General features: G+C 37.6%; 1 protein-coding gene across 1 annotated transcript in view; it reads left to right on the top strand.

Moving 5' to 3' along the window:
- LOC150084175 (guanine nucleotide exchange factor DBS-like) overlaps nucleotides 1-27,487 on the top strand; it is a 619,625-nt gene that overhangs the window by 363,556 nt on the left and 228,582 nt on the right. The window contains exons 8-9 of the mRNA XM_090376145.1: nucleotides 6,829-7,103; nucleotides 25,701-25,815. Coding sequence (XP_090232271.1) covers nucleotides 6,829-7,103; nucleotides 25,701-25,815 — 390 coding nt within the window. The remainder of the gene's footprint in view (nucleotides 1-6,828; nucleotides 7,104-25,700; nucleotides 25,816-27,487) is intronic.

The raw sequence follows: 27,487 nt of genomic DNA, 5'->3' as shown, positions 1-27,487 counted from the left end.
GGTCACAAAGGAACTGGATGCAAAAAATAATTTTGATAGCATATACTTGGATTTCAGGAAACCTTTTGATACTGTTCCACATGGAAGACTGCTGTACAAATTTGTACAGCAGAGTGTTATGACATTAAGGGCAAGTTACTACAATGGATAAAGGGATAGTTGAGTGGGAGACGGCAGAGGGTGGTAATAAATGGACACTGCTCTACTTGGACTAATGTTATTAGCAGAGTCCACCGAGGTTTGGTGCTGGGTCCATTGTTGTTTTGTGTATTTATCAATGATATCGATGAAGGTATATCAGGCTTAATGTCCAAGTTTGAAGATGATACAAAGGTTGGTGTGGTTGTTAATGACAGTAAAGTCAGTATGCTACTGCAACAGGATCTAGAAAAGTTAGGTAGATGGGCTGAGAAGTGGCAACTGAAGTTTAACATTGACAAATGCAAAGTACTCCATATGAGTAGCAGTAACCCAAGAGAAACGTACCAACTGTGTGGTACTACACTCAGGGAGGTAGAGAATGAAAAGGACCTGGGGATAATTGTGCAGTCAGATGAAGTTCTCTGAGCAGTGCAGACAGGCTGCTAGAGCAGGTCATGGAGTTTTGTCAATGATATATAGGAATTTTTCTAGCAGAGACAAGGAGGGGATTATTCCTTTGTATAAGGCAATGGTCAGGCCACATCTTGAGTACTGTATACAGGTCTGGAGGCCTCATTTTAGGAAAGATGTAGAGTTGCTAGAACGAGTACAGTAGGGCAACAAGATTGGTGAGAGGAACAAAGGGGTGCGCTTATGAAGAAAGGCCTAAGTCCTGCAAGTTGAACATTTGGAGACTAGGCACCTGCGAGGTGATCTGATCTAGGTGTATAAGGCCTTGAATGGTTCGAACACACTCAAACTCTCCCACTCAACCACTCTGATGGGATACTTCTGTTTGCTCAGATTAAGAACCTGAGGCAGCACAAATTCAAATTGAGGAAAGACAGTGTTGTAGAATAGATGTGCAGAAGTTTGACGTTAGCCAGCAGGTAGCTGATTGGTGGAACAGACTTCCATCTGCTGTTGTGGAAGTTGATAGCTTAAATAAATTTAAGGCTGAACTAGAGAAACATTTGGAGTGACTGGATGGGTGAAATGGGAAGGTTTTTTTTTTTTTTTTTTGCTGATGCTGTATAAGTTTGCTTTCTTGCATCATACGCCTCAACTAATACTAATCTTAGCAAGAGGAAGAATGCCATTTATATTCAGCTCATTCAATCCATTCAAGGTTAATTGCAAGGCCTCAATCAGATCACTCCACAGGTGCACCCATTCCAGCAGATCTACATCACTTCCTAAAGTGAAGCCTCCTGACCTGTATACAATACTCAAGATGCGGCCTAACCATGGCCTTGTAAAAAGAGAGATAATCACTTCCTTATTCCTGCTAGAAAAGTTTCTGTATATTGTTGACAAAACCCCATGAACACTCCTTAACTTGCAATTCACATGCATTCTCTTATTGTGTATCTCACTTATACCCCTGTTTAGTCTACTTATTGCACTTGCATTCATTTTTTTTCTATCTACTCGCTTACCTATATTACAAGCTTGTATTTGCTTCATTTGTAGTTTCCACTTCACATTCACTTACCAGTGGTTGTGGGCCTATGCCTGAGAATATACTTTGTTTCCATTCTCACTATCATTTAGTTTATATGTGTATATTTATTTATTTATTTATTATTATTATTAATTATATATATTTTTTTTAAATTTGGGATTCTCTCATTCATTTAGTATACTTCTCATACAGATTCATTTAACAAAGAGAAATATCATCCTCCAACCCCTCCCCCATGTGATAGTAAACCTAATAGTATGGTAGTTTTATTGCTGATTATTTTTGCTTTAGTGGTCCACACAAATTTGTACGTACAGACCCAATTATAAAGTTGATTCATTGAATTTATATCTTTGAATATTTAGTTTGCACAGTTGAACTTAATGCTAGAACTAAAGGCCATAAATTTACAGTGGGGGGAAGGTTATAAACTAGATTGTAGGAAGTTTACTTTAAGCTAATGAATTGTTAATTAGTGGAACAACTTGCCTCCATGAGCAGTTGAGATTGACAGCTTGGAAATTTCATAGGTCATTCAGATTAGTATCTACATTCGGAGAGTGGAACATATAGGCAGGGTGGGTTTTTTTTTTTTTTTTTTAATTGGTGTGCAGCAAAGCCCAGCTATCTACTGCTTCATGGTCTCACAAAAGTAGGTAATCAGGGTTCATTTTTATCTCAAGGCATTTATAGAAGGCATGGTTTCAGCTGCTTGCACTATTTCAGTCTTCTTTTCACTCTCAGCATTCTTGTGATCATTTACCATCCCAGAATTTGCTTTGTGCTCAGTCAAGGTCACCCAGACCCACATCCACAGTGGCAATCAGAAGAATTACATTACTAATGACTGCTGATTTTAGATTATAATTTTCTAGAGATTCGGAAATTAATTATTTTCAAAAACAACCAGTAATCAAGGTGCCAGGTAAATTGTGTGTGTGTGTGTGTGTGTGTGTGAGAGAAACCATTTACCCGGAACCTTGATTACTGATCATATATATATGTGTGTGTGTCCTATTACTGTTATAATATAAATGAATGTAGCATTAGTGAATTCTGCTTAATATTATGCCATAAAGCAATTTTTTATATTGATTCAATCCAGTGAAGTGTTACAACTTAAACTGAAATAAATTGAATGAAGAACTAGACAAACTATTGGAGGGACAAACTATATAAGCTTGCTTTCTTGCATAATTTTCCACTGCTAATGATAATACCAACTTTAGATGTTTAATATATTAGTAGCAGAAGCTGTATGGCACTAGAAATAAATCTGATAAAATGTGGACTTAGTGTGGCAGCCAGAAAACTTTCCATTTTGAATTTTTAAGATTGTATCATTTACTTACAACAGTTGAAAGTCTGCTGGCTACTAAACAGAATGTGCTCATTTGTACAATGAGCACACAGTGGAAAAGCTTGCTACTGATTAAGTTTTTGAAATCATTAAGTTAAATATTGTGCAAGTTAGTGCAAACGCATCATATTAGTACTCAGTTAAACTCTGAATTAGCAAATTTTTGCAAAGGCGGCATCATTTAAGTTATATCTCATATTGTAAATACCTTCAGAACGAGTTGCCATGATATTGCACTACTTTGAATAAGTAACGCTTCACCAAAGGAGAAGAATGTTGTTACTATTCTCAGCAGATACCACCCACCAGACACACCGTTTCAGGGCTTTTTGGCCCTTCTTTGGTGGGTGGGTAGGTACCCTAGTGATGTAATGATGGAAAAACAGTTATGAAGTATAACTCCACAATATGACAGATGCCTGATGGTGTATAAAGTGAATTTAGTCTTAATTCACCTTATAATGCTGTATAAGGTGAATTTGGTCTTAATTCACGTTATAATGCTGTATATGGTGTATAAGGTGAATTTAGTCTTAATTCACCTTATAATGCTGTATAAGGTGAATTTAGCGTATAAGGTGAATCTGTTACCCTCCCAAAATGCAGCAGCTTGTGCCTGATCTGCACTGCTCTCCTCACCCATGAACTTTTAATTTGTGAAATGAGAAATGCTAATTCATTTGACCAAATGATCTTTTTTGCTGTGAAACTTTCTGTACTCTTAGAAGATTTTATTTCTTCTTCAGAAATTATTAAAATCATTTATTCTCATTCTTACCTTACTAAAAGTAAGAAGATGAATTTTTTAATTGCATTCTTGTTTATCCTTATAGTGCATACAGTAGACTGGTTAGTAAAAGTAAGAAGATGAATTTTTTAATTGCATTCTTGTTTATCCTTATAGCACATACAGTAGACTGATTTAAGTCATTCTCCCATTCACTATACAATATCTGAGGTAATAGTAGTAGTAGTAATGAAGGCATGTGATGCAAGTAAGCAAGCATATGGGCTTATGTAGCATCAGCCAAAAAAAAAAAAAAAAAAAAAAAAAAAATTTCACACATACATTCCCTCTAAAAGTTTATCCAATTCCTCCTTGAATTTATTTGATCTCAACTTTCACAATGACAGATGGAAGTTTGTTCCAGCTATTAACCACTTGCTGGAAAAAGGCAAATTTCCACACATCTATTGTACAACTGTTTTTCCTCAATTCGAATTTATACCCTCTCAGGTTCGTAACCTCAGCAAGTGGAAGAATCCTATCAGAATTCAGCATGCCCAACCCATTCAAGGCCTCATATACTTCAATGAGATCATCTTGCAGGTGCCTAGTCTCCAGCTGCTGAAATTTGTTGCCCTTCTCTGTACACACTCAAGCATCTCTACATCCTTCCTAAAATGAGGCCTTCAGACCTGTATGTAGTACTCAAGATGTGGCCTGACCATTGCCTTATACAAAGGGATAATCACCTTTGGCTGCCAGAGCAGGTCACAGGGACAAAATCCCATGACCTGCTCTGGCAGCCTGTCTGCATTGCTCATAAAGCTTCATATCACTGCACAATTACTCCCAGGTCTTTTTCATTTTCTACCACCCTAAGTGTAGTACCACACAGTTGGTACGTTTCTCTGTGATTACTTCTACCCATATGCAGTACTTTGCATTTGTCAATATTAAACTTCAGTTGCCACTTCTCAGCCCATCTGCCCAACTTTTCTAGACCCTGTTGCAGTAGCACACTGCCATTACTGTCATTAAGAACCCTGCCAACCTTTGTATCATCTGCATACTTGGACATTAAGCCTGATATACCTTCATCACTATCATTGATAAATAAACAAAACAACAGCGGGCCGAACATCAAACCCTGGGGGTCTCCACTAATAATAACATTAGTCCACAAAGAGCAGTGTCCATTGATTACCACTCTCTCTATCATCTCTCACTCAACCACCCTTTTATCCATTGTATCAACTTACCTTTAATACCATACTGCTCCAATTTGTACAGTAGTCTTCCATGTGCAACAGTGTCAAATGCTTTCCTGAAATCCAAGTATATGATATCAAAATTATTTTTTGCATCCAGTTTCTTTGTAACCACATCATAATATCCAATCAAATTTGTCAGACAAGACTTTCCCCTAACAAATCCATGCCGTGTGTGAATTATTGCTGCAGTCTTGTCTAGATGATACTGCAATGCATCTTTAACCAGTGACTCCGTTATTTTCCTCAGAACAGAAGTTAAACTAATTGGTCTGTAATTACTTCTGTCACCCTTAGATACCCCTTTGTGAATTGGGGATATATTTGGACATCTCCAGTCCATGGGGACTTCCCCCCAAGTCCAAGGATACTCTCATAATTATGACTAAGGGTTTGCTTATTTCCTTTGTGCCTCCTTTAATATAACTGGATAGAATCCTTCCCCCCACCCCAGGTGCCTTTCTTATGTCCAACTTCAACAATTTCTCCTCCACTTTGCTCTCAGTTATTATAAAATTATTAAGCACCCTGTTACAGTTGGATAAACTTCTTGCATTTTCCTCCCTTCATAACTCCTTATGTGTGAATGTAGATGCAAAATACTTATTCAGATTATCAGCTATCATCAACATTCGAACCATCGATATCAAGTGGACCAATCTGATTCATCCCCTTCCTTCTAAAGTTTATATAAGTAAAGAAGCCCTTTCTTTACTTATATGAACTCTAAAAGGAAGGGGATGAATCAGATTTCCTTTTCTTAGTGTCCGTTGCCAAAGATTACTTGTAATCTGCCTTCGCTTGCCTAACCTCCTCTTTGATTTGATTTCAGATTAGCTTATATCTTACCATAGGCTTCTGTGTCACCTGATAATTTATATGCATCCCATGCATTTTTCTTCTGCCATAAATCTCAGTTCATCTGACATCCTTTTAAGCCTAATCCTTGAACAATATTTCTTAATCAGTATGGATAGCCTAGTAGCTTTCACGATTAGTTCCTTGAATGCTTCCCACTGAGAATTTGCTGTTGGTGACATTATCAGTTGGTTCCACTGTACAGAATTTAAAAACTGTCTGAGACCACTGTAGTCACTTTAATGGAAGCAAAAACTCTTCCATTTACCCCAGATGGCAATTATATCTTTATATAAATCCCACATCAATACACTGTGATCACTGCCACCTAGTGGTACCTTTATCTGCGAATTCTTTATACACGAATAATCACTGCTGATAACCAGAACAAGAGTATTACCCTCTCTGGTTGCCTCTTGAACATGCTGTTGCAGAAAACAAGCATCTAATAAATCCACAAAAGCCTTTCTAGTGTGCAAGTGTCCAACCCACAAGTTCCACTAAATATCTGGGAAGTTAAAATCCCCCATTATAATACAATAGTACAGTACAGTACAGTACAGTACTACTGTACTGTACTGTACTATTGTACAGTACAGTAGCCTCTTTGATTATCTATAGTTTTGACATCTGGCTGAGCATTTTCTCTTTCTTTTCTGGATGCTTAGTACTGGCCATAACTATATTTGCTCATTACCAACAATTATGATTATGTACTTTACTGTACATGCTTAAGTATCACAAAAAAAAAAAAATATCATTGAATTATTACAAAGCATATCAAAATAACATCTTGAGATTTATACTAACAAACAAATGCTGATGCCGTATGTACTGTTTATACAGCTGATAATTGCATATTTCGGAGAGTTGACAGCATTGTCCATCTTGAAATGCTGTAAAATGTATGAGGTTCACAGTATAATTAATAATTTATAAATAGTAGTTGGAAAGGATATAGCAGGCTGACTTTGACTCATTTTGCAATTTTTTGTTATTATTGTTGCAGGCAGTAGAAAAGTTTTCTTGTAATTTGCAAGAGATTTCTACAGCACTAAGAGAAATGACACAACGGTTGCAAGAAACAGAGTTGCCAAATGATGTAGCATCTACTCTCTCTCTGCTCCAGGACCAGGGAGGGGAATATCAAGAGCTGAAGGATGATATTCGTAGTGCAGCTAAACATGGAGAATCTCTCTTGACTTGCATTCGGAGGCCTTCTGTTGATGTAGTTAATAAAGAGAAATGTCCAGATAGGCTTATCAATGTCAGTTCAGTTGAGAGGTAAGGAATCATTATAAAAGAAGCAAACACAAAATAATTATTTAATATTCAATTTTATATGAAAATAGCAGATTCAAGAGTTGTTCCAAAAAGTTTGAATGTTTAAATCTGAAATCTTTGACATGTATATACTGAATACTTTTTTATTTGTTTTTATTATCATTTGTGAGATGGTGCTGTGAATGGTTGATGATATCATATTTTTAAGTAAACATGACAGCACCCATGCAGATATGGATTTGTGAAAAATATAATTTGTTCTTAAATGTAAATGCACATCTCTATCCAAAATTCATTAAGAATGCTGATGAAATGTACAGTTCAAATATCATATCTAAAAAACAGGTACATTTTTTATACCTGAGAAGCACCTGTATTTTTGCTTCACATCAGGCAGAACAAATGTTGACACGAAGCAAAGCAGGTCATCCAAAAGTTTTAGACAGAAGATTGAGTATTGGTGAGTTAATTGGGCATATCAATCACAACAACAGTATACAGAAATGTGCATTAGCATTGAATTCAGAAAGGTTTGTGCACAATTGGTTCCAAAGAAATTTACTGAAGTACACAAATGCAAACACCTAGAAGTCAGCCTCCAGCATTTGCAATTTATCCTCCAGCATTTATACTACAGAGGATAAAGACTTTCTTAATTAAGGTAACAAAATGTAGGTGAAACATAGGTGAATGACATGGAAACATCCCGAATATACAAAAACATTCAAAACTCTTCGAACAGTCAAAAACTTTATAACAGCTGCCCTCTGGGATTATCACAATCTTCTGCTTTTTTTAATTTTCTCTGTAGGGAACCATTGCAAACTTGGACTAGTATTATGATACATAATACTAGTCCAAGTATTATGTGGGCTTAGTGTTGCTTCATGCATACCCCATATAGCCACTCATACAAGAGCATGGTTGAAATGTTAAGTGGGTGGTACTGGAACACCCTCTGTACAGTTCAGACTTAGCCTTTTTGGACTTTTACTCATTGTAAAAGCATTTTTCATTGTGACAAATTTGTGTTAGTGACAAAAATTTTGGTCATATTGGCAGAAATTTAAAATTGCTGTAAAATCATAATTTATGCAGATTTATCACTTTTCCATCATAAGTATAAAAATTTTATTTATTTGCTTTGAAGTTTACAAAGCATTGTCTCAATTTCCTTTGAGCTAAGAGATTATGTCATTATATATTGATGACAATTTGATTCTACTGCATGAACTGCAGTAGAATCAAAATGTTTTCCAACATTTTACATCATAAATATCATGCAACTCAGATGATATTGAGAATTATTTGTTTTCCCCTTGTTGGGTCCTTAATTTTTCAAAAAAATCTCTACTGCACTTTAGGTACTTAATCCTATCTGTATGCCAGATTTCTTAATATACTTCCATAAAGGTATTTTGGTTGCTGTTTGTACTATTGTTTGATGTTTGCTCCAACATTCTACCAGATCATTTTTCAGTCTTCCAAAAACAGAAATCACATAGTGATAAGTCTGGGCTGTATGGAAAATACTCTACTTCTCTTCTCAGTACAGTTTATGAATGGTTGCCACACATTGTGTTGAATGCTGTGGTCATGCATTCAAAGATCTGGGTCTCTTGTTTTTGAAACCATGTTGCAGATTAATTTTGAAGCTTCGTGCATGAGTTTGGTAAATAAATTTGATGAATTTGAGCTGTTGGTCAAAACTTCAAAGGCAGATATTGTTGGGATAACAGAGACATGGTGTCACACAGATATCAGGAATGCAGAACTGGAATTTGGGGAGTATAATGTGTACAGGAAAGATAGACAGGATAGGAAGGGAGGAGGGGTTATGCTATTAGTTAAGAAACACACAAAATCCAATGAAGTACAACCAGTCTACATGGCTGGACAGTGCAGTGTTGAGTCAGTTTGGTGTGTATGCAGTGGTGAGCTGTGAATATTTTAACAATAGGCTCGCACTTTTGCCGACTTTTTGATATGAAACATCCTTTTGGAGAGGGGGGGTTCCTACTGAGTAAATCTGATCGGTCACGGATGTTACGTCACCCGTGGCATCTGCCAGAGGTGCTTCCCATGCTCAGACAACTAGTCTGTGTTGGACACTCACTAGTAGTATGATTAGATTAGACCGCGCGACGCAGTTTTCTTGACCAGTACGATATCTCGAGTTCTAACTGTTTTGGAACTTTTGAATAGTAGACGTCATATAGTGACACGAAGGATGTTTCACATAAAACCATCTACCGCTTGTGCGCCGCAGACGTGCGACTTTTTTATTCTTTTTTTTACAACTAGGGAAATATAATGGATACAATTTTTTCATGATAAAATTTTTATATTTCGAATAAAAAATAACAAAAATATTTCCCATATTACATATAACAAATTATCACAAAACATTCTAGAATATAAAAAAAAATATTACATAAAAAACAAACTGTTCTAGAAAAGGTACACAAAAATCACAGGTTACATGAAAAAAATATTGCATAAATATTCAAGAAAATTTTCTTTTAAAAATTGCCACATGAAATTTACTTCTTTATTAATATTGACATAATGATCTGGATCAAATTGAAGCAATGGTTTTCCATTTAAATGTATGGTCATCATAATCTGCAACGTGTTTAATTTTCAACATTATTCATTCATTTATTCATTCATTCACACAATATTATTCATTATGTTGAAAGCTCGCTCAGTTTCAGCACTGCTAATCGCAATGGTTTAAAAGTATTTCTGGCTTTTTTAATTGTAAAGGGAATTTCACTCGATTTTAAAGATAAACTGCCTTCGACAAAATCATTAAAATCATTAATTTCTATTTCATATTTTATCAAAAAACAAATTTCTTATTTGGTTTTCACAGTCTTGACGAAAGTACTTTTAAATTCCACGATTTCCGGTAGAATGTGTTTAAAATTTCTTTCAATGGTATGATTATTTCTTTATTTAATTTAAAATCACCCTGTTCCATTAATAACCTATCCTTTAAGGATAAAACAATGCATTTAATAACTTGTCATGAGGTAATTTTACTGTTTTTACTTTTGATTTTGATTCCTTCAAATTCTTTCCACTTCAACATGCTCTCAATTTTAACTTCATATTTTCCTTCAGAATTTTTCAAATTAGCAATAGCATTGATAGTTCAAATAATTAATTTATCTGCTTTTGCCAGAGTGAATCTGTAAAGCTTCTGAAATGTAAGAGAGCTCCTGCAGAATGTCGATCATTAGTGCTAAATGTTTAAGAAATTCCAGATTTAAAAGTCGCTTTAACAATCCCAAATAAAAATAAATTTCCTGTTTATACTTCAGGGCGACCATACCGTCAGAGGAGTTCACAAGATAGAGAGAATACAAGAAACAGCACCGTAATCAGCAGTCAGGGTGCTTGAACCAGAGTCACTCAAGGCACATGTATTTATGCACTCGCGCACCTGACCACTGAGCTACGGCGGCATCTGATCCAAAATGTTTGCACAATGCAGGATAATTCCCTTAACCCGCAATTACCATTTGCAAGCTACAAGCTGCTCTTCGTATCCTGAACACATGACCGATGTTTATAGTTTCCACATCAAGTTCTTTAGCAATCATCTTTAATTCGCGCTGGTTTTTTGGAGATTGGTAATACAGTTTTTTTTTTTTTTTTTTTAAATTATTGCCTGTATGCCATTATATTTTAGATTTCTACGCAGTGAAAGGCTCGACAAAGTTTCAAAGTCTGTCAACATTTCATCATCTTAAAGTTTATATAATATCTTAGTTTCCTCAAACCCCCTCCACGTTGCTACTGTCACTAGTTCTTTGAATACTGTGCAAAATATCGGAATCACTCAGATATGCAGCTACTGTGAACATGCAAACATAGACAGGAGAAATTTACTGGAAGGCATGGATCACTCACTTCTCCGAAAAACATACGCCCATTCGGCGGAGTAAAGGGGAACCACAACATAGGTTGACCAGAGGCTATTATCCATGTTGGGTATCTTCTTAATCCTCTGACTGGCTATGGAAAGCATATTGACTAGCGCGACTTCTTGGAATGTGGCTGCATAAGTTTTACGGACACCACTAACACTGTGGAACGGTAATCCTTTTCACCCTTAATTCGCGCTTTCTAATTACCTAAAGGCCAGAGGTGAGCACAATGCATACAAAGTTGCCTCTCCTAATCTGTTCGTTACATGGAAATAATTTTCATTCTATGGAAACTACTGTATTTTAAATGTAATTACCAAGGGGAATTTTAAAAAATCCGGTATAAAAAAGTTGGTTAAACAGAGATCCGACTGTAATTAAAACAAAAACAAAGCAATTTTAAAATACATAACCAATCGTTTGTGCCATAAAAATGCTGGGAATGTGGTCTCATTCATCCCACAGTAGTTTTGGCTCACTCCGGATACTCAGTAATTGTGCATTTAGGATTTCATTTGTAAAATAAATGATCGTCTCAACAATGGGCTTGCAAATTTTCAAAAAAAATAACAATGGGCTCTCGCGAGCCCACTATAGCTCACCACTGTGTGTATGTACATAGCACTGGGAAAGCAAAATTGACAGTAGGAGTGTGTTATAGGCCTAATGACTCTGATGAGTATAAAAAACAACTGTCCAGAGAAATAGTGTGCCAGTAAATCAGAGTGTCTTATAATGGGGGATTTTAATCTCCCAGATATTCACTGGAATTGTGGGTTGGTCACTCACACACTAGCAAGGCTTTTGTGGATTTATTGGATGATTGTTTCCTACAGCAGCAGCATGTTCAGGAGGCAACTAGAGGGAGCAATTCTCTTGATCAGATTATCAGTAGTGATTATTCATGCCTTAAGAATCTGCAGATAAAGGAACCTCTAGGTGGCAGTGATCACAGTGTGCTGAAGTGGGATTTACACAAAGAGGCAACTACCATCAGTGGTAAAGGGAAGGGTTTTTGCTTTCGTAAAGGTGACTACGGTGGTCTGAGACAGTATTTAAATTCTATACAGTGGGACCAACGAATGATGTTACCAACAGCAAATTCAAAATGGAAAGCATTCAAAGAATTAATCTTGGAAGCTACTAGGCTTTTCATACCAACTAAGAAATATTGTTCAAGATTTAAGCCTAAATGGATGTCAGATGAACTAATTAGACATGTGGCAGAGAAGAAAATGCATGGGATACCTATAAATTAACAGGTGACACAAAATCCTATGATAGATATAAGCTGGTCTGTAACCATGTCACAAAGGAGGTCAAGCAGGCAAAGGCAGATTATGAGAAATCTTTGGCAAAGGATGCAAAGAAAAACAGCAAAGAGTTCTTTACTTATGTAAACTCTAGAAGGAAGAGGATGAATCAGATTGGTCCACTTGATATCGATGGTTGAACTGTTGATGACCCTGCTCAGGTAGCTACCAAACTAAATGAATATTTTGCATCTACATTCACACGTGACGAGTTATTCAGGGAAGGGAATGCCAGAGGTGTATTAAATTCTGGCAGTAAGCTAGATAATCTTGTAATAACTAAGAGTAAAGTGGAGGAGAAATTGTTGAAGATAAACATAAGAAAGGCACCTGGGGTGGATGGAATTTATCCAGTTATATTAAAAGAGGCAGCAAAGGAAGTAAACAAACCCTTAGCCATTATTATGAGAGCTGCCTTGCACTCAGGGGAGGTACCCATGGACTGGAAATGTGCAAATGTGACCCCAATCCACAAAGAAGGATCAAAGGGATAATCAGGTAATTACAGACCTGTTAGTTTAACTTCTGTTGCAGGGAAATTAATGGAGGCACTGGTTAAAGAAGTATTGCAGGATCATCTAAACAAGACTTCAGTCATAGCTTGGACACAGCATATGTTTGTTAAGGGGAAGTCTTGTCTTACCAATTCGATTGGATATGATGTGGTCACAAAGGAACTGGATGCAAAGAATAATTTTGATATCATATATTTGGATCTTAGAAAGGCTTTTGATACTGTTGCACATGGAAGCCTGCTACACAAATTGGAGCATTGTGGCATTAGAGACAAATTGCTGCTATGGGTAAAGGGATGGTTGAGTGGGAGGGAGGGAGGGAGAGAGAGAGAGAGAGAGAGGGGGGGGTTCTGTGTTAGGTACATTTTGTTTTCTGTATTTATTAATGATATTGATTTTAATGATAATTCAATGATATTAATGATTATTCAATACCCACTCATTTGTTCTTCGATCCAAGTAAGAAATACGCAGTATTCTGCTGTAACACCACATTTCAAATGCCTCAATTTTCTTCCTGTCAACTCTTTTCAGATTCCATCCATAGGTAGCAACTGGAAAAATTAACGAATCAATGATTCTCAGTTTCGTCTTTAGTGGCAGATCATGATCTCTCCATAGTTTTATCAGATCAGCAACCAACGTTTTAGCAATTGCCTGTCGTTTCTTTACATCGTTTGAGCAGTCACAATTTTTATTTATACTTGACCCTAAGGTGATGTGTAATAGAGCCACAGAAAAGGTTCGACAGGCAAAGGCAGTTTATGAGAAATCCCTAGCAAACAGAGCAAAGAGGGGGGATAAAGAATTCTTCACATATATAAATGCCAAGAAGAGCAGGATAAACCAGATCGGACCTTTACGTAAGGGAAAGGGGATAGTAATAAATACACCAGCTGCCGTTGCAGATGAACTCAACAATTATTTTGCATCGATATTTACAAATGAAAAACGTTTTGTGGCAATGGGAAATTGTGGGAGCGAAGTTAAAAAATATGTAATTAATGATATTGAAATTTCGCAAGATTATTTAATGAAAAAACGTTCGAGCCTACAGACCAGTAAGGATCATGGAGTTGATGGAATATACCCTATAATCTTAAGAGAGGCGGCAAGCGAGTGCATTGAACCATTGAGGCTAATTATGCGAGCATCACTAGACTCTGGGAAGATTCCCTTGGATTGGAAAAGTGCAAATGTATCTCCCATACATAAGGGTGGCTCTAAAAGTGAAGTTGGAAATTATCGACCTGTCAGTCTGACTTCAGTAGTAGGGAAAATCATGGAGGTAATGATCAAGGGTGGAATTCAGGATCATTTGGATCAAATTGAAATTCTCAAGGATACTCAGCATGGTTTTGTAACGGGAAAATCATGTTTAACAAATCTGGTTCGCTATTTCGAAAGGGTCACTCACAAGCTGGATTTAGGGAATAATTTCAACATTGTTTATTTAGATTTCAGCAAAGCTTTTGACTCAGTCCCACATGAGCGGTTATAAGCTGGAACAGGTTGGAATTACTGGGAAAATCCTTAGATGGATAGAAGGATGGCTTCAGGGCAGGAGGCAGAGGGTTGTGATAAATGGCTATTCCTCAGATTGGGTTGATGTAAGAAGTGGGGTCCGCCAAGGATCAGTATTAGGACCACTGTTTTTTTTTAATTTTCATAAACGACATTGATGAAGGGATAGAGGGCGTGATGTTAAAATTGGTAGAGTAGTTAATGATCACTGTCAAGCTGAGCTTCTTCAGAGAGGCCTAGATAGACTTCAAGAATGGTCAGAAAAATGGCAGCTGTGCTTTAATCCAACAAAGTGTAAGGTATTACACCTGGGAAACAGTAATCCCAAAAAAACTTATTCACTTGGTGGAGTTCAACTAAACCCAGTACTGGAGGAAAGGGACTTGGGTGTTACGATACGGTCAGACATGAAATTCTCTGAGCATTGTAAACAGGTTGCAAGGAAGGCCCATGGTGTCCTATCGATGATCTATCGAACTTTTGCAAGTAGAGATAGGGACGTGATAATCCCATTATATAAGGCTTATGTTAGACCACACTTGGAATACTGTGTTCAAGTGTGGAGACCGCACCTAAAGAAAGACATCGAGCTTCTTGAAAGGGTGCAAAGAAGAGTAACTCGCCTGGTGAGATCGGCAAAAATGCTTCCTTATGAAGAAAGACTTCGAATATGTGGGTTGCAGAGTTTGGAAACTAGACACCTTAGAGGAGATTTGATTGAGGTATTTAAGGCTCTGAGAGGCATCAGTAAAATGAATGAGGACAAAATTTTCAAGATTATAAATGATGCTAGAACTAGGGGACATAAATTCAAGTTACGGGGGGAAATTTTTAGATTGGACTGCAGGAAGTTTTATTTTAGCCGGCAAGTTATAAATTACTGGAATAAGTTGCCTTCATGGGTGGTAGAGGCCGACAGTTTGGGGAAATTCAAAGGTCATCTGGATAGTACTTTCGGGTAAGGGAAGCGCATAGGATGATAGGTTTAATTTCCTTTTTATTTATTTTTTATTTTATTTTTTTTAATTTATTAATTATTATTATTTAGTTATTTATTTTATATATTTATTTATTTATTTATTTTTTTTTTTTTTTGTTTTTATCATTGTTTTGTTTGGATTTTTTTTTTTTTGGCTGGTGCAGCATAAGCCATAGTCTTTCTTGCACCATGCGGCCGTTACTAATACTAAGTAATCAAATTCATCAACTTCTTCGATATCTTTCCTATTAACCTTCACTTTACTGGAACCGAGATTATCACCAATCACCATAATTTTAGTTTTACAGTTTTACACACATTCAGAAACAATCCTTTTTCTTACTTGCTTCACGTACTGTCCTCGGAGTTTCTTTAAGATGATCCTTATAATTACAAATTAGAACAGTATCATCTGCATAACGAAGTTTGTTTATCTTCAGTCCTCCAATTTTGATGCCAGTTTCTAAATCTTCCAAAGCTTCATGCATGATATCTTTGGCATAAAGATTAAAAAGGTGAGGTGACAAAATATAGCCCTGCCTGACATCGTTACCTATTGTGAAAAAGTCCATGTTTCCCATGTTCGTTCTCACAGTTCCTTCCTGTTCCTGGTACAGCAACTTAATCAGCTGAATTATGTCATCATTTCCCATAGTTTCTCATGTTGAACACAATCAAATGCTTTTTCACAATCTATAAAACACAAAATGATTGGAACATTGAATTCTTTGCATTTTTCAGTAACCAGTCATAGACTTAAGATCTGATGTCTGGTTCCTCTACCCCTTCTGAAATCTGCTTGCCCTTCTGGCATTTCTTCTTCAAATTTTCTTAAGATTCTGTTTATTGTGATTTTAAGGAGAATCTTGCTAGCATGAGAAATTAGGCTAATAGTCCTGTGATTTGAGCAAATTTTCATTTATTTTTTTGGTAAGGGGATGAAAATTGATTTCTTCCAATCTGATGCCACCATCCCGTTTCCCAAATTTTTACAATAATTTTATGAAAAAACTCACCGCCCTTCACACCTGTAGCTTTAATCAATTCCACAGGGATTTCATCAATTCCAGGTGACTTGCCACACGTTAGTCCTCTGATAGCCTTTTCAACTTCTTCCTTTAGTGGTACTGGTTCATGATCACACTCTTGAAAAGGGGGTGGCAGATCATTAGTGCCAGCATGTGCTCAGAAGAGCTGCTCACAGTATTCTTTCCACCTTCCTTTGATTGTGTTCTCCTCTGTTAAAATTTCCCCTTTGGAGTCCTTAATTACATTAAGTTTTCGTTAGAACTTTTGTCTTAAGGACTTATCATACATCTTTTTAGTGTTGTTTCGTTTGTGGTGGTATTCGATTTCCAAGCTCTGCAACCCACATATTCAGTCTTTCTTCATATGAACGCCATTTTGCCGATCTCACCAGGCAAGTTACCCATCTTTGGACCCTTTCAAGAAGCACAATGTCTTTCTTTAGCTGCAGTCTCGAAAGGGTCCAAAGATGGGTCCAAACAGAGTTCAATAAATCGTCAATATGACACCATGGGCCTTCCTTGCAACCAGTCTACATTACTCGGAGAACTTCATATTTGGCCGTATCGTAATACCCAAGTCCTTTTCCTCCACTACCGGCTTTAGTTCAACTCCAAGTGTATAAATTATTTTGGGGTTACTGTTCCCCAGGTGTAATACCTTACACTTTGCTGGATTAAAGCATATCTGCCATTTTTTTGACCATGCCTGAAGTCTATCTAGGTCACTCAAAATCTGAAGAAGCTCTGCTTGGCAGTGATCATTAACTACTCAACCAATCTTTACATCATCTGCAGATTTAGACACATGCCCTCTATCCTTTCATCGATATCATTTATGAAAATCAAACACATTAGGAAGTGGTCCTAATAATGACCATGGAGAACTCCACTTCTTACAGTAACCCAATCTGAGGAATAACCATTTATCACAACCCTCTACCTCCTGCCCTAAAGCTATCCATCTAAGGATTTTTTCTGTGATTCGAACCTGTTCCAGCTTATAAAGTAACCATGGGACTGAGTCAAATGCTTTGCTTAAATCCAAATAAACAATGTCAAAATTATTCCCAAAGTCAAACTCTTTGACTTTGGGAATAATTCAAAATAATTCAAAATCAAAATAGCTAACTAGATTAGTTAATCTAGTTAGCTAGATTAGTTAACTAGATTAGTTAATCATGATTTTCCCTTTACAAAAACCATGCTGAGTATCCTTCAGAATTTCATTTCTGTCTAAATGATCCTGAATTCCACTTTTGATCATTGACTCCATGATCTTCCTTACTACTGAAGTTAGACTAACCAGCCAGCAATTTTCCACTTCACTCTTAGGATGATGTTATGTATTGGTGATACATTGGCACTTTTTCCAATCCAACGGAATCACTCCCGAGTCCAGTGATGCTCTCATAATTAGCCTTAATGGTTCAGTGCACTCGCCGCCTCCCTTAAGATTATAGGGTAAATGCTATCAACCCCAGGAACCTTACTGGCCTGTAGACTCAATTTTTTTCATTAAATGAACGTGTGAAATTTCAACATCATTAATTACATTTTTTTCAACTTCACTCCCAAAATTTCTCATTGATGTGAAGGGGTTTTTCTTCTGTAAATATCGATGTAAAGTAACTGTTGAGTTCATCTGCATCTTCAGCTGGGGTATCTAATACTGTCTGATGTAAAAATTCATAAGGTTTGTCCGATCTGGTTTACCCTTTTCTTTGCATTTACACTGAGTGATCACTCCTATGAAAACTGAATGCGACCCGTTGACCACGTGAGGTACGAGAGTGCGAAGCTAGTCGACCTACGTAGCATAGATAAGGTGTCAGTGGTTCAGTAGGTAGTAAAATTCCAAACGTGGTGGGTAAAAGGAAGGATTTATCGGACTTTGATAAAGGACAGATTGTGGGTGCTTGATGGGCTGGTGCCTCAATTTCCCAAACGGCTTAACTGGTGGGGTGTTGAAAAGCCACCATAGTTAAAGTATACCAGGACTGAGGTCAAAATGGTCAAACAATGACAGAATGGCATAACTGCAAAGGTCAGCAAAAGGTTAATGTTAGAGATGCGCACCGGGTCCGACGACTTATACAGGTGAACAGATGCATCACTGTTGAAGAGTTGACTAGCCAATACAACATGGGCCAACCCAGGTATAGCCCATGACCCTGTGTCACACGCTTGCATGTATGACGCAGGGTCATGGGCTATACCTGGGTTGGCCCATGTTGTATTGGGTAGTCAACTCTTCAACAGTACTGCCAGATGCCGTAGGGGTCGTCTGCTATACCAGCAAATGCCCTATGGCATCCTCTCCTAACCAAGTTCATCGGCATAAAAGACTCACCTGGTGCAAAGAGAATGCAAGTTGGACGTTAGAAGGTGTGTCATCTGACCATCACACCTCCATGAAGAAAGTGTGATGGTCAGATGAGTCATGTTATTTACTCCACAACGTGGATGGTCGTATATGGAATGGGCATCAACAACATGAGGCTCTTTATCCATCATACATGGTATCAAAAGTGCAGGCCGGTGGAGGCAGTTGTATGGTGTGGGGTATGTTTCACTGTTAGGAACTTGGACATGTGTAACAACGTATCAGTGATCTCTGCTATCTTCAACTGCTTGCTGACTGTGTGTACACCTTGCTATGTTGCACTTTTTCCCGAATAGCGATGGTGTCTTCCAAGATGACAATGCACCGAGCCATCGGGCACTTGTTGTGCAGGAATGGTTTGAGGAACACAGTTCCGACTAACAACATATCGATTGGACCCTGAACTCCTATATCAATCCCATAGAGCACTTGTGGGAAACTAAGGAAAGTCATATCAGGCTTCTGGATACACCAATTAGCATTAGTAGAGGCATATGATGCAAGAAAGCAAGCTTATGCACCATCAGCCAAAAAAAAAAAAAAACCCTCCCGTTTCACCCCTCCATTCATTCCGAATGACTGTCCATCTCAGCCTTAAATTTATTTAGGCTATTAACTTCCACAAAAAAAGATGAAATCTGTTCCACCAATCAACTACCTGCTTGCTAAAGGCAAATTTCCACACATATAATCTACAACTGTCTTTCCTCAATTTGAATCTGTGCCCCCTTAGGTTCTTAATCTGAGCAAGAAGAAGAATCCCATCAGCATTCAGCTTGATCTAGCCATTCAGGGCCTTATACACCTCAGTCAGATCATCTCTCGCAGGTGCCTACTCTCCAGGTGCTGCAATTCGCACAATTAAGCCTTTCTTGGTAAGAGCACACCTTTGTTCCCCTCACCAATCTTGTTGCCCTTTATACTCATTCTAGCAACTCTACATCCTTCCTGATATGAGGCCTCCAGACCTGTACACAGTACTTTGGGGTGGCCTGAATATTGCCTTGTATAACGGGATAATCACCTCGCTGTCCCTGCTAGTAAAATTCCTATAAATCATTGACAGTACTCCATGACCCGCCCTGGTAGCCCATCTGCACTGCTTCTGACTAGTACCACACAGTTGGCACGTCTCTCTTGGGTTATTGCTACCCATATGCAGTACTTTGCATTTGTCAATGTTAAACTTCAGTTGCCACTTCTCAGCCCATTTGCCCAACTTATCTAGATCCAGTTGGCGTAGCATACTGTCTTTACTGTCATTAACAGCCCTTCTGACCTTTGTATCATCTGCAAACTTGGACATTAAACCTGATATACCTTCATCAATATCATTGATAAATATACAAAACAACAATGGGCCCAACACCGAACCCTAGGGAACTCCACTAATAACAATTTTCCACGAAGAGTAGTGTCCATTGATTACCACACTCTGTTGTCTCCCACTCAACCATCCCTTTATCCATTGTTACAACTTACCCTTAATGCCATATCTCTCCAACTTGTACAGCAGTCTTCCATGTGCAACAGTATCAAAAGCTTTCCTGAAATCCAAGTGTATGATATCAAAATTATTTTTGGCATTCAGACCCTTTGTCACTACGTCATAGTATCCAATCACATTGGTCAGACAAGACCTCCCTTTAATAAACCCATGCTGTGTCTTAACTATTATCGCAGTCTTGTCTAGATGATCCTGCAATGCTTCTTTAACCAGTGATTCCATTATTTTTCCTGGAATAAAGTTAAACTAACAACTATAGTTACTTGTGTCACCTTTTGAACCCCCTTTGTGAATTGGTGATACATTTGCACACCTCCAGTCCATGGGGACCTCCCACGAGTCCAAGGAAGTTCTCATAATTATGGCTAAGGTTTGCTTACTTGCTTTGCTGCCTCTTTTAATATAACTGGATATAACATTTCCCCCCACCCAAGGTGCCTTTCTTATGTCCAACTTCAATTTCTCCTCCATTTTGCTCTCAGTTATTACAAAACCACTTAGCTCCCTGTTATAGTTTGATAAACTTCTGGCACTCCCCTCATTGAATAACTGCTAATGTGTGAATGTAGATGCAAAATACTCATTCAGTTTATCAGCTACCTGAGTGTGATCATCAATAGTTAACCCATCTATGTTAAGTGGTCCAATCTGATTCATCCCTTTCCTTCTAGAGTTTACATAAGTAAAGAACTCTGCTGTTTTTCTGTGCGTCCTTTGCCAAGGATTTCTCGTGATCTGCCTTCGCCTGCCTAACTTCCGTTGTGACTTTATTACAGACTAGTTTATATTTGCCATAGGCTTCTGTGTCACCTGATACATTTATATGCATCCCATACATTTTTCTTCTCTGCCACGAGCCTTATTAGTTCATCTGACATCCATTTAGGCCTAAACATTGAACAGTATTTCTTAGTTGGAATGAAAAGCCTAGTAGCTTCAAAAATTAATTCCCTGAAGGCTTGCCATTTAGAATTCAACATTAGAAACATCATCAGTTGATCCCAGTGTACAGAATTTAAAAACTCTCTGAGACCCTTGTAGTCACCTTTATGAAAGCAATAGCCCTTCCCTTTACCCTTGATGGTAGTTACATCTTTAAGTAATTCCCACATCAGTACATTATGATGACTGTCACCCAGTGGTTCCTTTATCTGCAAATTCTTAATGCATGAATAATCACTGCTGATAATGAGATCAAGAGTATTACTCCCTCTGGTTGCCTCTCGAACATGTTACTGTAGAAAACAGTCAACTAATAATTCCACAAAAGTCTTCCTGGCGTGCTAGTGACAAACTCACAAGTTCCAGTCAATATCTGGAAAGTTAAAATCCCCCATTATAAGACATTCTGATTTACTGGCTCACTCTGTTTCTCTGCACAATTGCTGATTATACTCATCAGATTCATTAGGCCTATAACACCCACTTACTCTCATTTTTCCTTTCCCAGTGCTTATGTCACACCAAATGTCAGACTCAACTTTGCATTGTTCACCATCATTAATTGGATGCACTTCCTTAGATTTTAAGTGTTTCTTAACTAATAGCATAACTCCTCCTCCTTTCCTGTTTTGTCTATCCTTTCTGTACACATTGTACTCCCCAAATTCCAATTCTGCACTGCTTATATCTGTGTGACACCATGTCTCTGACATCCCAACAATATCTGCTTTTGATGGATTGACTAGCACTTCAAGCTCATCAAATTTATTAACTATACTCTTAGCATTGGTGTGCATGCAAGTATACATGCACCTGTTTCTACTCTTAGTTACCACCCTAACACAGCCCATGTATTTATTTGTGCCACTCCCAGCCGTCCTGGAAATCTCCATTGCCTTGCTTTTCAGGCTGCTGCTCATTCTAATAGAAGCAGTGCAAGAATCATTTTTGCCTCTGCTTGTGGCCACTGTTAACCTTTTAGTCTGTGTATCCCCCCAAACTAGCAGTTTTCCGACCCACCTAACACTGCCTCGATAGCATCAGCAAATATTCTTGCACCCTTTCTATTTAAGTGTACTCCATCCCTGTAGAAGCATTCTCTCCTCTCAACAAGCACAGACCAGACTGAAAAAAATTCTGCCCCTTGAACCTTGCACAATCTCTCCAGGGCTGAATTGATCAACAAGGCTCTCTCATCATATACTCCCTCCTATCGTGTCTGGGCAGAATTGCAGGCACTTTCACATTCAACCGTAAACTCGTTACTTTTTTTCAAAATTTACCTGTACTTTTTGAGTAAATCTGCAGATCTCTTACTCTTAATGTCATTAGTTCCAACATGTACAACAATATCACCTTTTGTGCCCTTAAAAGGTGACATTTGCTCTGCAACATCATCAACTTTTGCTTCTGGCAGACATACCCTGGTCCTGTTCCACCTATCCTTCTTGAATAGTATATTCCTCGTCTCCCTGACAATAGAGTCGCCAACAATAACTAGTTCTTTTCGGACCAGCGCCTTCTGACTTGGAGATTGCCTCTGTGTTGCCTGATGCACAGGAGCGAGCTCTGCTGTTGAGCGGGGGCAGCTGAAAGCTTGATGGGGCCGTCAAATTAATTTCTTCAAGGGCATTTACCCTACACCTCAAACTCTCATAGATGCCCAGCAGAATGCTGAGTTGGTGCCTAATTTCTTGACACTCTAGACACCTAGCACACACAATTACCTCCATACCTGCATTGCTGACCACATTACACATAGCTTTTTTGTCCATATCTCCTGAACGCTTCTGACATTTTGTTGAATCAGTGCCATGCCGCATAGCTGCTGTACTGAGGGCAGAAGTAGGATCTATGAAGTATTAGGTAGGTGGTCATAATTCAGTGATCACTCAGTGTATATATGTGAAGAATTCCTTATCCCCACTCTTTGCCAGCCTAACCTTTTCAGTTTCATTATTTCAGATCAGTTTGTAGCTGTTATAGGCTTCAGTACTTTTTATTGCCCTGTAATGTTTCTGTGCCATCTTTTTCTGCTCAAGTAATCTGGCAACTTCCTTCTTCATCCAACTTGGAATCTTCCTTGTGGAGTATTTTTTTAATCGGAAGTAAGCATTCAAGGCTTCTCTGATTAACGTTTGAAAAGTATACCATAATTCATTTGTATTTGCTCTCTGTGAGATATGTACCCAGTTAGTAGAGGCCATGTAGCATCTTAAGCCATCATAATTTCCTTTCCTGAAATTATAACCCATTCATTTGCCCTTAAGTACTGCTACCCCTTTCTTCATCGTCCACTGTAGAACTCCGTCATTACTTCTTGCTACTGGTTCCTGTACTCTCAGCCCTAATATGTCATCTGGTTCGTGGGTGATGATGAGATCTAGAATATTCTTTTCCTTAGTACTTTTCCTGACACGTTGATACAAATAACAATCATCTAGTTGATTTAAAAATTTTGTCCCTCATCTGGAGTTTCCTTCCCACTTGATTCAATCAATTAGAGGCAAATTAAAATCACCTATAATAGGACATTGATGCTTACTTGCCCATTCCATTTACATGCAGAGGTTCTCATAATCTTCACAATCACCTGACCTGTAGATTACTCCCACTCTCATTATGCCTTTGCTTCCAACTATCTCACACCATACAGAATTTATACTAACATTCGAAACGTCTGAATCCGGGAAAGCTTTTGTTGTGCTCAGGCTGCTTTTGATGAGAAGCATGACCTCATGAAGGGTATCTTCCCTATTCTTTCTAAATATGTTATACATACCGTACTGAAACTCATCATCCCCTTTCTCCAGGTGGCACCATGTTTTTACTGGAAAGCAGTTCCAAAATTTCCTCAAAGTGCTCCAGAATAAACTTCCTTTGATTTTTATACTTTATGATAAACTTTTACAGCTTATAAAAGAATTATTATTTGATTTATGGTACCAGGTACATTGGAGTGCTCAGAAGTTTTTAATATTAATACTATCTGCACTTCTTCCCATTATGTTTCATAGTAGGAAATGATACTAGTTTTTTTTTTTTAAATAATAAAATAAAATAAAAATGAAAGATCATGAATGTAAACATCTTCATGATATGAAAGCATTTGTTGTTGCAGTCACAAAATATAGTATTGCCTATAAAGAATGTGCTATTGAATAACCTTATGTGTTTACATGCCTTGTTTTGTGCTGAAAACAAAAGTCTTGCCTTGATTCAGAAATTAGCAGAACAAGATACTATAAATAATATCGTCAGGTGATATCAATGCTCTTAAAGCAGACTGGATGTACTATGCATCTGAGGATTTGAATGTAGAAATGTTCATTGAGGAGGAAACCCAATCTGAAAATGGAGAAAAATTTTTAAACGGGGAAAAATCAATTATTATAGTCATTTCTTTTGGAAAAGATTTAGTGGTATCTCCTAAATATCATCTGTTGAAAAGCTTGTTGACACAGTATTGACATTATCACATGATCAAGCAGATACAGAGAGAAGAGTTTCTAAAGGCATTAGTATCTCAAAGGAGCCATTCATTAAACCTAGACAGTTAGTGTTAAGAACTATTCTGAATGGTAAGCAGTATGGAAATCCTGCCACTGTTCCAATTACTTTAGAACTCACAACAGGTTTTCAAGGATGCAAACAAGAAATATAAAAAAGCTTTAGAACTGAGGAAGATGGCAGAAAAAAAGAATAGGAAGATAAGGAACTAAATTGAAACATAAATCATAAAAGAGAGGAGGAAAAGATAAAAGCATTACTGCAGCACCAGAATGAGCTAGAAAATCATGCTCAGCAGTTAGCAGCGATAGCAGAAATTGCTCAGCATTTGCCATGTGCTTGTGCCACTTCCTCAAAAAAAAAAAAAAAAAAAAAAAAAAAACACAAGGAAAAAGAGGAGGGCTCACTTCCATATTGCATAGCACTTTTGCAATATGAAAATTAACTTTGTAAAATGTTCATTTGCATGTTGCAAAATATTCCATATTGTTTGAACTTTGAAAAATGTGTTCAGAATTGCAAGATGCTAAATTGCTGTGTGGGAAGAGTTTTTCCCCCTCTCTCCAGTAAAGTAACTCTGCATAAACTGATGTTCATTGTACTAAGAAAAATTATTTTCTGCATTTGTAAAACTTACAACTGAAAGAAATGTAAATTTTACAAAAACTTTTGGAATTCAGTATTTAAACAGAACAGTTTTTGTAATTGTAAGATGTTATTAATGTGCAATAATGCAGTTCATTGTAAAGAAAAGTAAATGGTAGTTTATTTTTTTAACAAAATTTATTACTTTATCCCCTTGTAACTGTTTATAATGAAGCCATTTCAACATAAGTTTTCAATGGCATTAGATTAAAGACTATTGTGACTAGCCCTTGTATATACAAAACTGAAACTTCAATTTAAATACTAGAAGTATTTAAAGAAAATATTTAAATAGCATTTGTTTTTCTTATAGACTCCTGTTACAGCTAGGAGAAACTGAGAAAGGCTTTGACAACTTTTGGACAGAACATGAAAAACGCCTGAGTCAGTGCCTTGAACTACGTAAATTTGAACAGGAATTTAAAGAGGTGCGTATCTGTTCATGTAATTGTATGAATTAAAAAAAAAAAAAAAATGCAGATCTATATATATATTTATTATCCAAGTAAACATAACTCAGATTTTCATTTGGTTATGCTTACATCAGAGAATAGATATAAAAAGAGATTGTTGATGGTAGCAATTTGAGACTCCTTTATAAAAAGAAATAAAGGCAACTTGATTTTCAAAACTTTTGGTAAAAGAACTGAATGGGGCTTGCCGAAATATAGAACAAATGCAATCCCAGCTGAATCTAAGATATTTACTCAGTATTAAGTGTGATTTTCTGCACGCTTAATATGTTTTAATACATATTAGTATATTAGTCTTAAGTCACACTAATGTTATAATGATAGGGAAAAAACTTATACAGTGGAATCTGAATTATATATTTTCAAGAGAAATGGCAAACATAATATATAAGGGAAGGGGGGGATAGTATAAGTAAGAATTCAGCTCCATGACAGTATAGGGATTTTCCACTTCACCATTTATTAGGGAAGATCTAGATTCAAATCCTATTGAAGACCAGAAGAATTTTTAAATGCCTCTTCAGTTTGGGCTGTATTTAGCAGGGTTTTCAGCCCTGTGAGCTATTCTAGGTTTTTCAGCTCACACAATAAACAAATTGACTCATAAACACACTTGTACATTGGCATAACAAACTGTATGAAATGGAGTACTAGAAGGAACACTATAACTTTGTAAGAGCAGTGTACACTGAGAGGACAGAATTCTTGGGAAATGTGGTTCCTGGGCAACTCAATGCTGTCATCCCTCTCGCTAATGGACCAACCCACCACTTGGCTGGTATATAGGTACACTGCACTGCATTCACATACGGTAATTCAATGTCAGTATGGATAAATGTCGTGAGTTAACCGACTCTGAAAGAGGGATAATAGTGGGTGCCCGATGCATGGGTCACTCTATTGAGGAAGTGGTACAGAAATTGCACTATCCTGTTTGACAGTATCAAGAGTGTATCAGGAATACGCCATTTCCAGAATAACATCTCATCATGGACAGCTCTGTGGGCGGAGAAAGGTGGTGGATGAACATAGCCATTGACGTCTGTCTCACATTGTTTCAGCCAACCAGAGAGTGACAGTGGCACAAATCGCTGCCAACTTCAGTGAGGGAAGTGCCAGAAATGTCTCCACCAAGACCATCAGGCAATCGTTAGCTACAATAGGTTATGGGAGCCGCCGACCCACCAGAGACCCAGTGCTAACACCACAACACAGGACTCTACTGCTCAACTGGGTGAAAGAACATCAGCACTGGACCTTGGATGATTAGAGACAGGTCTTCTGGTCCAATGAGTCCTGTTTCCAGTTATCTCGAGTGGACTGGGGGTGGTACATATCTGGTGGAAACTGCACGAAGCTATGCACCTCTCATGTCAACAAGGAATTTTCAGGCAGAAGGACAGCCAGTAATGGTCAGGGACGTGTTCATCTGGCACATTGGGACCTCTGGTACATATAGATGCATCTCTGAACGGTCCACTTTACATGTCCATTTTGCAGACCATCTGCATCCCTTCATGGGCATTGTGCACCCAGAGGGCAATGGACTCTTCCAGCAGGAGAGTGCACTTCCCCACAGAGCCGTAGTGTCTAGAACATGGTTCGAAGAACATTCTGCAGATTTTAC

The sequence above is a fragment of the Mastigoproctus giganteus genome, chromosome 6 (genome assembly GCF_048544385.1).
Source record: "Mastigoproctus giganteus isolate SK-2022 chromosome 6, ASM4854438v1, whole genome shotgun sequence".
In the NCBI taxonomy this organism is placed as follows: domain Eukaryota; kingdom Metazoa; phylum Arthropoda; class Arachnida; order Uropygi; family Thelyphonidae; genus Mastigoproctus; species Mastigoproctus giganteus.
This window is presented reverse-complemented; position numbering and strand designations above follow the sequence as displayed.